The 13,094-nt window shown below is 45.0% G+C and overlaps 1 protein-coding gene across 2 annotated transcripts in view; it reads left to right on the top strand.

Annotated features, from left to right (window-relative positions):
• Positions 1-813: 813 nt before the first annotated feature.
• nompC (no mechanoreceptor potential C) overlaps positions 814-13,094 on the top strand; it is a 77,641-nt gene continuing 65,360 nt past the window's right edge. For both annotated transcript variants that reach the window (XM_065426850.2, XM_065426851.2), the window contains exons 1-2: positions 814-1,884; positions 3,086-3,187. In XM_065426850.2, the coding sequence (XP_065282922.2) occupies positions 814-1,884; positions 3,086-3,187 (1,173 nt within the window). The remainder of the gene's footprint in view (positions 1,885-3,085; positions 3,188-13,094) is intronic.

The raw sequence follows: 13,094 nt of genomic DNA, 5'->3' as shown, positions 1-13,094 counted from the left end.
TGGAAAGTGCGCGCTTGTGTACGTGTGTCCCATAGCGGTCTTCCGTAGCACGGTCGTCATAGCGTGCAGGAGTTGGTGCGCGTGAGTGATGGCGCTCTTCAAGTGAAGCCAATTGTCCGACTCGATCATCATTCGAGAAATATGGGTGCAAGAAAAGTGCAGTGCGTGTGATGGTGTGAGCACCTAAATTCGTCTTTGTGGCGAGACGACGGATTCGAGGAAAAAAAAGGAAAAGTAAGCGTAGGTTTGGCTGAATGACAGCCCGATCAGAAAATGTGAATTTATTCCGCGAGATGGGGGCTCCGACGGGTCTTTTCAAAGTTCTCGAATCAGGAAACCTTGGTCCTGCGCAGCAAGCTAAAACGCTCAAAGGACGTCTGAGGCAGAAGTCTGTGATAGACTAGCCAAGGGACGGACACATTTGTACGCAATCCGTCGTTTTTCGTGCATTAGAGATAAGTTTTTGTACGCTCTTTAGGTGTGATGACATTGGCGCAAAAACCTAAAAAAAATACCCATGCACCTAAGAATTACTTGCACGGTGCACTGAAAACTCCGTCGACCTTGCTGCTCTAGCCCGCCAGTCGCGCTTGCCTGAGCACTCGAAAAGAAAAACGATCGCCCAAAAAAATGAACTAGAAACCGCGTTTCGGCCGAACGGGTACATTAGTATGACGCTCGTACATTCGCGTACTTGAAATAGCCAGGAACAATAAAAGAAAAAAGAACCGCTGAGCGATGGCGTCTGACAACAGTCCTTCGCAAGATGGCGGCCGTCGCCTAGGTAACCGATGGAACTCAGAGGAGGCCATCATGGATCCGATTCGTCTGCTCCAGGAGCTCGAGCGAGAAGCAAACGAAAAGCGGCGTGGCCTGCGCGCCGCCGCAAATGCTGTAGACGCTTCGGCCGCACAGAACAAAATTTCCAACGGTCCCTTGTTGTTGCTCGACGATATGGCAGCGTCGAACGACAAGACACCGCTGCTCAAGGAAACTTCAACACTCAATGGGCCGATCGGACGACGAAAGACGAAGAACAAGTCGCTGCCTCCGCGAAAGAAGCCTCCGAGTGTCAAGGAAAAAACGGGTGTCGGTGGCGGAGGTCGTGGTGGTTCCACGTTACCCGTTAACAAGCATGGCAAGACGTCGAACAAGTCCGGCAAGTCGGCGTCGGTCAAGCCCGTGGAGAACAACATTCCGAAGGTGAGCTTCGAGGAGAAAAAGGCGCTCACCCCGGTTCCCGAGGAACAGCAGAAGCAAGAGACGCCGGCTCAGCTCGAGCTCAACATTCGCGAGCAACCCGACCAGCTCGTTCAAGAAGGCGACTCTAGGACTCCAGCGATCACACTTGCCGTGCCGCAGGCTCCCGAAGTAGTGGCCGTGGAGCCGAAGCCCAAAGAAAAGACCAGCGTCCTCTCGAGAATGCGGGACGCGGCCAAGAAGATCAACGTGGCGCCGAGCAAGCTGCAGCAGACCGTGATGAACGCCAAGCTTTTGCACAACAGACTGTCGCATTCTAAGCCCAATGCCCAGCAGGACTCTTCTGACACGTCGCAGGCCGACTCCGGAAGTGGCCAGCTGGCCCAAGATTCCTCCCCCACGGCTCCCTCAATGGACTTAATCTTCGCGGACTCACCGGACTCCCTGGGCGAAGAGGAAGCTCCTGTGGAGGGCGGAGAGAAAAAGGAAGGCGCCGAAGATGCGCCTGCTGCCAAGCCACCTGAACAAGAACGGCCCAAGGGGGCCACATGGACGGGTACTACGGCAAACGCCGAGCTAGCACTGAAGATATTGAACATGTCTAGGAGGGGAGACTGGCTCGGTGTGGATGCCCTGCTCAAGCACGTTGAGAAGGGAGACCTGCCCGCAGACCTTGCTGATGAGGTGAGTTCAGTAGCGAGCTTTCACTACATCCCCACTTGATTATATCGCTCTCGTGCTTCAATGAGGCCAATTAAGCCGCTGTTTAAAAGGCCGACAGCCAGACGGGATTCATGCTACATTGATCATACTTGGCGATATAGAAAATTATGCCCAGGGTTTCCACGGGTTATTTTGCGTTTACGAGTCTTTGCGGAAAGCTTTCATCACGCGCGTTAAATTCATCACGGCTTTAAGTATTGTGGAGGCTGAATTGCGTGACTGTAGTACTCGCAGGCAGGAACTGAAACTTTTGAATTCCAATTTCTCAAAGAGAATCATTTGTCTGACAACGGAGACAAATCCACTCCTGTGCGATAACTTTACACCAATAATGTAAATCCCCAACATCCTTTGCAAAATTGCAACAGGTTCCTTTCATTTCGCATGACTCAGGATTATCTCGCCAATTTTTTTTTATTTGCTCATACTGTTGGCCTGTCGGCTGTTACAGGACGTGTCGAAAACAGCACTTCAACAATTAGTACAATACATGAATGTTCTAATAATACATATATCACAAAAAAGCAGGTTAACAGCAGTATTTCGGCAATTTGTACTATACATGAATACGGCAGTACATGAATAGGCGAACATAAGCGGAAAAAAATATTCATAAGCGAAATATTCTGCACACACTCCGATCAATAATACAAGACTATAAATGCAGTGTTAACAATCGAGCTCATACACACAAACACCCCGCCAAAAAATTAAATAATGGTGTAATAGGATGCTTAATATGGTGTAATATTATCGGGCTTCACGTCCTGTTACACTTGAATAAGTATGAATAAACATGCTCAGCAACAAGCAGTAATAAGTTATACTTTCTAGCTTAACACCAAGAAAAAGAATTTGCGGGAAGCGTCGACCGCGGCACTGAGAAATGGATAATGTGTCCTAATCAACGATGAATGAACAGCTTTTCAATGCTATTTGGTCGGAAAATCACGCTTTTGTATTTTCCATGATTGCCAACCATGCATGCACGTGGAAAAAAGCTAAATTGGCAAAAAAATACAGCGGTTCCAAGAAGAAAAGAAGCACATCATTTAATTATCTGCAGAGAAAAGCCGTTACTTAACCTGTCTAGGTAGAAATTCCAAGAAATATGAAGCAAGGCTGATCATTCCGTAACCCTTGTTTCTCTGTTTCTGCGCAGGCCACTGGATTTACTCCACTAATGTACGCCGTCAAGGACAGCCGTGTGGGTTTAGCCGACAAGTTTATTGACCTCGGTGCCAACGTGAACGCCAAAGCCAAGGTAAGCGCGCGACGTAGAGCAGAACATTCTGAAGTCGAATGTACAAGTCTGGGTTGACATGCTCTAGGTTTTTCATGTAAACCACTGTGCAGTCTGCACTACTTTTCGAAGCGTGATAAACTTTTAACCTCAAAATGAGCAGCACACTCATATACCTATATCTATAGCTTCTAATCTTGTTTAGAAGAAGTTTATGCACACCATGCAAGTAGGAACCAATACTACTGTTATTTCCGAGTCTCGGCTGCTGAAATCCGTCTCATATATCGAACTCGCATGTTCCACTTGATATTCTCAGTATTTGTTTACACTCTAAGATCCGTTTCAGTGGCATTTTTAACTTTCCATTGCAACTCTCCGCTATTTTCCACCAGCCACTGCAAGGGGGAGCGGGCCAATCGCACAAGGTGGCACTTCCCTCCTCATGCAGTTATCTACTTTCACAGCGCTACCTCGGGCCCATCGAAACCCTCTCCACTACTGCGTGCTTCTCGCTTCTTCTCCACCAATTAGATAAGAAAAGCCTGTCACGGAAGCAAATGCTATTTGCTCTCAAAGCGAACTAAAGTGACCTCCTTTAAAGAAAGAGAGAGCATTCATTCCTTCTCTTTCTCCTTCTCTTCCTTATAACGTCGATAATTTCTTTGTATGCTTCAATGAAACGAATTGCATCCTCAACGGAGCAACTTAGGAATTGCTCCGGCTATGCTGGTGATAGCAGATGACAGCATACCGCGACTCCTATTCAGCTGGCACGCCAATGCGAAATGTGGCAGGCCGTAGTACTTGTGCAACAGTGGTGGCGGCGCCCATGACCGCAATGCACACGAATTTGAGGAATCGCCATTCTCATCCCATTATTACAGACTTAAAATCATAATGGTTCGGGTGAGATGGTTATTCATAGTGAAAATGTTAAAACGCTTGCAGACGCAAACGCAAGAATGGGTTCAAGACACACGAAGCGCTTGTTCTGGTTTCCGGTACCTGATTTGTTTTAGCACCGCTTTGTTGTATATCGACTTATCTTTATTTTAAAGACCGTAGCATACTTATAGACAGAAGATGAACAGCAGCACTTACGCATATCAAACCATATCAAACCAAAACCGAAACACAACATGTTCCCTTCTTTTTTTTATTAGGTTAATAGGTCAATCCGTTAGTAGATGCGTTAGTTGGCCAAGAATATTTACAATATATTTACATCATTTAAACTCACAGAACAAACGCTAACATAAACAAGTCCAAGTGAAGTAGAAACTAATTCAAACAAGCAATACTTCAATAGTCGTCCCGAAACCGGCCTTGCTGACGGTGGTTTCTTTCTTGCTGGCTATACGAAGTTCATGAGAGGTGTCCATTGCTGTAAATGCATTTCTTGAATCAGTGCAGAAAACGACGACAACACAAAAATGAAATACACAGGACTAGCGCTCGCCCTGTGTCCTTTCTTTTTGTGTTGCCGTCGTTTTCCGCGCTGATTCAAAAAATGCATCAATTCCAACTTGCCCAGCGTTCCAGCTTACTGTCACTGTACTTTACTGTCCAGCTGATGGGCACCGGTTCAGCATTGGCGATGACTGGCACTTGCGGCGCCGACAATGCTGCGTGCACCAGTGTCCAATGTCATGACAATGCACCAAGATTTAACCAATGGCCTGAAATAACTCGAAGTGCCACAAAATTGACGTTTTGATGTAATACGAAGCAATTTAAGCGTAATGCTTGGGCAAAGATTCTAGAGCGTCATTTCTTTATACGGCCTTTGGGAAAATTTTTCTTAAGCAAGGGCTCCAAAGCGTTATACGGCAGTTATAAGCTATGTTGCCCAGAGTTTTTAAAGAAATCTACGTCACACCGTGTTTACATTTGGCAAAATTGGAGTGCATGTTGAGTGTAAAATGTGGCGAAACTTTGAGGCTTATGCCTTAACTGAAATATTTTCAAATGATTACCGAACCATTATTTTCTCCCTATTTTCATGCATTATGCAAGAAATGTAGCTTCCCAGTATGTCATCAATGAAATAAAGGAGACACATGCTTATATTCGGGGAAATAAGGGGAAGGTTATAGGTAATGTGTAAGCGAAGTACAATCTGTGTGGGTCAGTTGTAGCCGTTGCATTGAATCACGTATGTAAGGACTCGGGAACGTTATAAGCGTGTTTTACGAAAGGCGCAGAATGCAGCCCGAAAGCGTTATACGGCCGTTATCAGCTATGTTTCCTAGTGTCTCGAGAGAACTTCATGTCATTTGATGAATATTGGGGTCATGTCTTGTACAATGAGTCGCAATACTTCAACACTTCTTGATTGAATAGAAGCTTCTACTAAACCCTTACTTTCGGCTTAGAGAGAAAGAGAGCGAGAGAGGCCTTTAATGGATCCTGGAGAGGTTTGCCTGGAGGCACACCTAGCCTGCTACTCCAGAAGGATAGGTTGAAAAATGAAATGGTGTGCACAGTTCACAACAAATATACACAACACGCACAAAACACAACGCTTAATACCCGACTAAAGTCTGTCAGACCAGTGCACCCTTAAAAACTTTTGCACCTTTTGGGGCTTATCTTGACCCGCCGCCGTTGCTCAGTGGCTATGGTGTTAGGCTGCTGAGCCCGAGGTCGCGGGATCGAATCCCGGCCACGGCGGCCGCATTTCGATGGGGGCGAAATGCGAAAACACCCGTGTACTTTAGGTGCACGTTAAAGAACCCCAGGTGGTCGAAATTTCCGGAGTCCTCCACTACGGCGTGCCTCATAATCAGAAAGTGGTTTTGGCTCGTAAAACCCCAGAATTTTTTTTTTTTTGGGGGGGGGGGGGTTATCTTGTCCCACAACAGTAACCGTCATCGGCCTCGCTTGCGTTCCCCTCCTTGAAAACGCAGCGCCCGCTACTTTCCTGTCGAGAATGCTGTGTCACGCTGATAACGCTCAAGCCGTTCGTGACTTGGAAGTACCGGGCTCGCAGCGTTAAAGAAAGGAACTACGGGCAAGACAGATGACAACTATCGTTGTGGGACAAGATAAGTCCCGAAGGGAGTGTAAATTCTTTAAGAATGTGTCTCTAAAAAAAAACAAAAGCACCTTTGTTTCGCGATATGCACAGGTAGTGCTTGTTTATGGGCCAAAGTCGTGTCTTAGCTCAAAGAATAACAATCCTTGTTGAATGTTGAATGCAGGCGTGAAGGGCATTCTTGTAGTGCAAATAGCCCGCAAGCGAAGATTAAGAGAGCTAGGTCTCCGCGCGCTTCGCTCTCGGGGTACAGTGGTGGCCTTATACGTTTGGTTAGTATGGTTATAGTATGGTTATAGTATGGTTTTCGAAGTATAAATATTAGTATTAAAGAGCAGCATGTTATGCGACTAAATGATGTTGTTTGCAGTGAGTTATGAACAGGCTGGATATTATATGGACATAATTACATGCAGTACATCATGCATCTATATTTCGTCCTTACCTGCTAGAATTTGTATAGTTTCTGTGTATTCATTTTCGCTATATTATTGAGTCTCCTTGTTTTTTTTTGTTGCGTCATTTATATATTTGTTGTATATTCATTCTTTCATCATTACCCACTAACATAGTATCATTTCTTTGCACTCCTTTGTTTTTGCTAATTCCGTGTATCCTCCCCTCACGCAATACTCCTTCGGAAGCCTGTGCGGTAATTGCATGAATCTATGAACGAATGAATATATAATTTGTTTAACTTATCAGTGGTCATCCATGTGTCGTGTCGCACTCGTGGTGTTTCTGCTGCGTCGGTTTCTTCCAGTGCGACTGCAGACCGACACGCGCCACGCGTCTCAACGCGCTGGCTTACCAGCAAGACAGGGTGCTCTATGCCGCTTGTCTGGCGCGTGCATCCGTGACACAATGGTTTCACTGTCGGGCTTGCGTGCCAGAGATCGTGCGTTCAAATCCCGCGGTCGGACAATTTTGTTAATGTCTCATTAGTAACACTGCTGCCCTCCTCTCGCAGCACAACTCGCGGAGTGAAGATGCCGCACGGTACGGTTCGCATTCTTTTTTACGAATGGGCTACCCTAATCATGCGCCTGTGCTAAAGCGCTCGACTGTTTGCAACTTGCTTCTGCAGAAGCATCACCGACCAAGCGCCCGCTGTCAAACAGACACGAGAAAGCACAATGCGTGTCGCACGTACAAATCAGCCGATGCTCAATGCGTCCCTCAAAGTACGTCAAAGTAGGGCAGCAAGCGATTTTCTTGTCCTCACGCGCAAACCTTCATGACTGACCTACCAGGCGAAGCAACAACGTTAGTAGCGAGCATTAAGTAAAACGGCAAGTCTCTTTTCGTGCCGATTACCCGGGAAACTAGAACTTTACAGGCGGCTGCAGGCCCCGAGTGTTTTTGTCACTGTTGTGGCAATTCACCACGCAACAGTACCGGGCACTTTGGCTAACCGACCGCCGGACCGTCATGAAACTATCAACGGCTACGCGAGGAGCAGTATTGTAAGGATCGCGGGCATCGCGAACGTTTGAAGGTGCCGGTGACGTGATACACAGTGACCCCCTATGGGAAGGAATGGCGCTGGCGTCTGTCGACAAACTTGAGTTTGGGAGCCATATAGCCTTTCGAACAGTCACTGCCAGTGCCATGTTGTGTTATTTATAGCGCGTAGCCCATCCATCGTGCAGAGAACTTGCGTGTTCCGAGAATGTATTACAAGGAAATCGTATACTATTTATTACTATTTATTACATACTGCCAGCATGGATGTCAGGCTTTAGGTAGGAGTGGGGTACATAACAATACAGTATATAGGAATACAATGTACATTTGGTCGAGCAAATACGGCATTAGAAGAACCCGCATAGGCTATACAAAGCGGAGTGCAAACAATAAACAATACGTCAACAGTAGACGCGCGCTGGTGAGAGAAAGTTCAGTGATAACTAGAGAATGTAGCAGAGTCAAAGGTTTGGCACCGTCAGTATGGCACCATCAATAAATAGCTCAATAAACCGAGTCAAGGTTTATGACACCGTCAATAAACAAAAATTTATCCTTCCCTGCCTCCTTGGCTGTAGCAGCGCACACCCTGTTTGATACTATTGAAAAAACTACAAGTAATTCTTTCTTTTTATTATTGAAATGAAAATAAAAAAGAGACGTAGTCACCTTATAATGGTGACGGCTACTCCTTTTCGCATAGCGGAAACAACAATATAAAAAATATATGTAAGAAAATGACAAGAAACCACGTCATAGGGTCAGAAATCCACAGCATACAATCCTACACACCCATGAACGTATCAATATAAAAGGTAAATGCAAGTTGCACCACAATGAGTTTTTAAACATAGCCACAAACACACACAAGCGGCCGTGATGTAGACTGCGATGAGCACATAAACAGATGAGAAATTACAGAGAGTTAAAATAATGCACGCGCAGAATACAAAAACAAGTTATTATTAGCGCTTGTATATTACTACAACTACTAATAGTTTAGGAACGTAGGTAATGAATGTTTCACTGAACGCCACAATATCATATTTACTGTCCACTACTGTACTTGCAAACGTAAGTATTGCGATAGCAATTACACGAGCACTGGAGGCTCACTCATGCCATCGGCGCCGCCGTTGTCGTGATGTCCCGCGGACGGTGGGTGCGTGGCTCGAGCTCGGAGGGGAAGAGGGTCTCCAGAGACGCGTAGTGTCTCTGGAGACCCTACGACGAAGCGGGATCAACGCTACTTTCAATAGCTTCGGTGGCGTCATACTGCCCCAAACGTGAAGCTAACGTTCCTGTGTGTATATATACATATATGTATATCGTGCACCTTCGAGGTGCTGCGCTTGCAACGTCACACTGTGAGCCAGCCAGTTCTTTCTTGGCATGCTCAAGAACTGTGTTCTACATCTTCTGTTGTATCCTTGTACTTTAGTGCAGCGCGTTCATACATGATATTGTGAAACAGAGTTTGGTTTGTGAAGTAGAAAGTGGTTGATAGTATGGTTGGTTGACTGGAGGTTGGCTGAAGGTTGGCTGAATTGGCTGGCTTGGCCATGTGGCTCAAGTAATTGAGCTTGCTGGCCCAACTACTTTTCTCTTGTACGCCATAGTCTCTATGTTAGAGTAGGTTCCCTTTAAGCTTCGATTTTAGACTTAAGTGCGTTTACAGAGAAGCCCAGGCATGGAGAGTGCTGATTCAATTGACACCCGTCTGAAAAGCGCTTCAGGTTTAGCCCTCTGAGAAGCATGCGCAAAGTGAAGCGTCTCATAGTGGTTGCGAGGCATCAAAGACCTGGCTCGCAACCAAAAAGCCCATGAGTTCGAAAACATTGGTTCGAACCAAAGCAATTTTATTATTTACTTACGGCCTTTGAAATTTCACCACACGTTTTACGGGATCTTTCCCGTATGTACAATTGGTCACAAAAGTTCACTGGACGCGGGTTCTACAACAAATGTGAATTTCTTCTCTTTTTAGGCTTAGCGCACTTAAATTAATGAATTCTTTTATAGGTCGCAAAACAATTATTTCGAGTCTATGCGCACAGGCCTCAAATTTCCATTTCCCGTAAATTGTTGCGACCGGTTATACATGGTACAGTTGACTCTACATGGACTGTACGCATGAAAACATAAAATCCGATACGTGTGCTCATCTGGCTGTGGCAGTCTTTTGGCGGTCTGCAGACGCCCCTGATCAGCAAACGCGGATGTGTGAACAGCTTATGCTGCCACGTGCGTGAGTCACGTGGCACCAAAGTGGTGCATCCGGACAGGAGATGAAAAGACAGAACAGCAGATTACGCTGTATAATATTTTTGCATTTTTATTGAATTGAGTGTAAATTATTTATCTGCTCAATCCTGCAGTGAGTCTTTGTGTGCGTAGTCCCGATATTAAGTGCTATTGCGCCATTGTTACACTTGTGAAAGCGGATTTCTCCTAACGTGTCTTACTTCTAGCAATAACTTATCTTCATCCTCGCTGGAAAATCGCAAGGACAGTGTCAATCGTTAGTTATCGCGTTGTGGCTGCGTTATCTTATGGCATTAAGGGATGACTTTAAGTTCTTTTCGCTGAACTATTTCTGTGCATTCCGTGTCACAGATACTGCACTCCATTGCGTCACAGAATACAGGCCCTGTTTGTTGGGTTCTTTCTTTCTTTCTTTCATTCATTCATTTTTTGTTGGTTTGTTTGTTTGTTTGTTTGTTTGTTTGCTTGTTTGTTTGTTTGTTTGTTTGTTTGTTTGTTTGTTTGTTTGTTTGTTTGTTTGTTTGTTTGTTTGTTTGTTTGTTTATTTATTTGTTTATTTATTTGTTCCTGTGGAACACTTTTTTTTCTTTTCTTTGACACACGTTCCCTCTTCAGGTCGACACTTCCAAAATGTGTTACAAAACTTATATTATACCTGGCAGTGGAAGAGAATCAGCGAAATTTATGAAATGAAAAGAAAGGCTTTGCCTAATCCAAATTTTTAACCACACATCTCTTTCGTTGCTCCCGTGCAAGTAGTTGTAATAAACAAAACTTTCGCATGAATTCTTCCTTTTCTTCAAAAACAAGAAAGGGGCTGACAGATGCGATGGCACACTGTGATATAAAGTTTGTGAACAGGGATGAAGTACCTCAGACAGGCTGGCCAACGTTTCGATAGGAGGACCTATCTTCGTCAAAGGCGGCCTCGTCATCCTCGGCGTGTTAGTTTTAAAGGGTTAGTGCAGTGACGTCACGTGCGGGTGTTGTCGCTGGCGGCTGGTTTTAAATCTTTAAAACCAGCCGCCAGCGACAACACCCGCACGTGACGTCACTGCACTAACCCTTTAAAACTAACACGCCGAGGATGACGAGGCCGCCTTTGACGAAGATAGGTCCTCCTATCGAAACGTTGGCCAGCCTGTCTGAGGTACTTCATCCCTGTTCACAAACTTTATATCCTTTTCTTCAAGTCACCATCTCACTTCGCTTCTCGATTTGTTTGTCTTCACAGTTTCGTTGTGTTCAATCTCGTGTTGGGTGTTCTTCTTGAAGTGTGAGTGCTTAATAGCCAGGTCCCCCGCTAACTTCCTGCAAAATGTTGAAGTTTGTAACGGAACTTAATGGGTCTATGTCACACAGAAGTGTCTCGTACTGCCTAGATCTGCCACTCTTCCGTAAAAATCTGTGACAAAGCTTACGTCACCATTTGCACAGGATAGAATCATCAGGCTCTCCTTGTCACTCTATGATTTCCTATTACTTACTTGAGGTGTTCTGAAAATTATCACCATGGGCGTCGCTTCTGAGTATACGTGTTTCATTGTAACATCAAATAGTCAGACTCTTAGTGTTAACAAAAGATATCTACCGGTGAAAAAATGGCAATAGTGTAATAATGAAGGGTTATATAGTATCTTAAAGCAATTCAAAGGCGAAACACTCAGTCACATTAGATTACTAAGATATTCTTCCAAAGCCGTATTTACATTTATTTGGTCGAAAATGTTATCATGGAAAATGAAGGACAAAGCACGATGACGATGACGGCAGTCCTATGTCAAGGACTTCACAGTATTTTTCACGTATTTTAAACGCCTTCGAGCCAGAAACTTCCTTCCGTAAATTGCCATATTCTCTCCTTCATAACTTCATAATACAATGTAATCTTTCTTTTTATTGACGCTTTTATGGACCCAGCTAGCTTTCAAAAACAACGTTGCAGGTACCTAGTGCGGGAAATGCAATGTAGCGTCACGATCAGTGTTTCGACCTCGCCTCCTTTCTGGTTTGTGTGTCCCCCATTCACAATCCGCTTCACTCCCTGGCCTGTTTGGTAATTTAGAAGTGCCTTGTAACAATCCAACTTTACTTCCCACTTGTGTTTAATGTTTCCTTCAAATCAAAACAATTGTTTATGGAACCGCAGAGTTAGTCAGTCCTTTTCTGAAGCGAGCGCTGTGCCGTAGTATTAACATGTGCCATGCAATCGCCCCCTTTTCTGACGCCTTTGGCCCCGCCTGGTAATTCATGGGAAGCGCCCATAGGCCTTTCAGTATCTTGCTTTTGTTTGTTTTGATTCCTTCTGAAGCCACGTGGTGGTAACGTTGGACCGGTTCAGAGGTCACGGCCGCTTATATTGGAGCATGGCTGTGTGCGAAGCTTTTGGCGCGAACACTTATAGCGGAACACGTTTAGCGGGTGGGCCTGTGTGCTTCTCAACGAACGAACGTGACCATCATGCATATTAGGACCTGACAAAGGACGGGTCGGAAAATGGACGAGTGCAAAACGAAACATCAAGCCTAGCGTTTGGAACTTACTCTTCTGCTCAAAACGTATACCACACAGAAATAGGCCGGTGCCATCCGCGTGCTCCGTCCTATGGCATTTCTCGTCAGCTGCCAGAGGCTTCGTTTTAGTTAAACAAATGTATAAAAACAGACTTCTGGTTCCTAATTTGCCTCACCGCTATAATCTATCCCAATCACATCGGTTTATGACAATTCACGTGCGCTCTACTCTTCTTCAACCCGCGCTTATTCATATTCGCAGAACCAAAGTACTGTATAAACCAATTTTGAGGGTCAGTGCGTTTGTTGCAGCAACGCTCAAATACATCCTTGTGTGCACATTGTAATGCTATTGTTTGTTTCTATCATATAAGAAATGGTTTGCTTGTGTGCATTACACGGACCTTTCTCCTGCCGATCACAACTGTTGGAGAAGCAATGTTAACTAATCGAACTAATCTTTTCGCATCTTTTATCATTCAATAATACGTAAAGCTATTCTGATATCTTAACGTGGCGTAATCGACACAAACATATTACATATTTGTGGATGACAGTTGACAAAAAGGTTGAGAAATACGTAGTAAAGAATACTAACAAATATCACGTAGCCCCTGGGCACCTGAGAGCGACTTGATGTGGT

This window comes from Dermacentor albipictus, chromosome 3 (genome assembly GCF_038994185.2).
Source record: "Dermacentor albipictus isolate Rhodes 1998 colony chromosome 3, USDA_Dalb.pri_finalv2, whole genome shotgun sequence".
Classification (NCBI taxonomy): Eukaryota; Metazoa; Arthropoda; class Arachnida; order Ixodida; family Ixodidae; genus Dermacentor; species Dermacentor albipictus.
The sequence above is the reverse complement of the archived record's forward strand: the minus strand, read 5'-3'. Positions and strand labels throughout refer to the sequence as shown.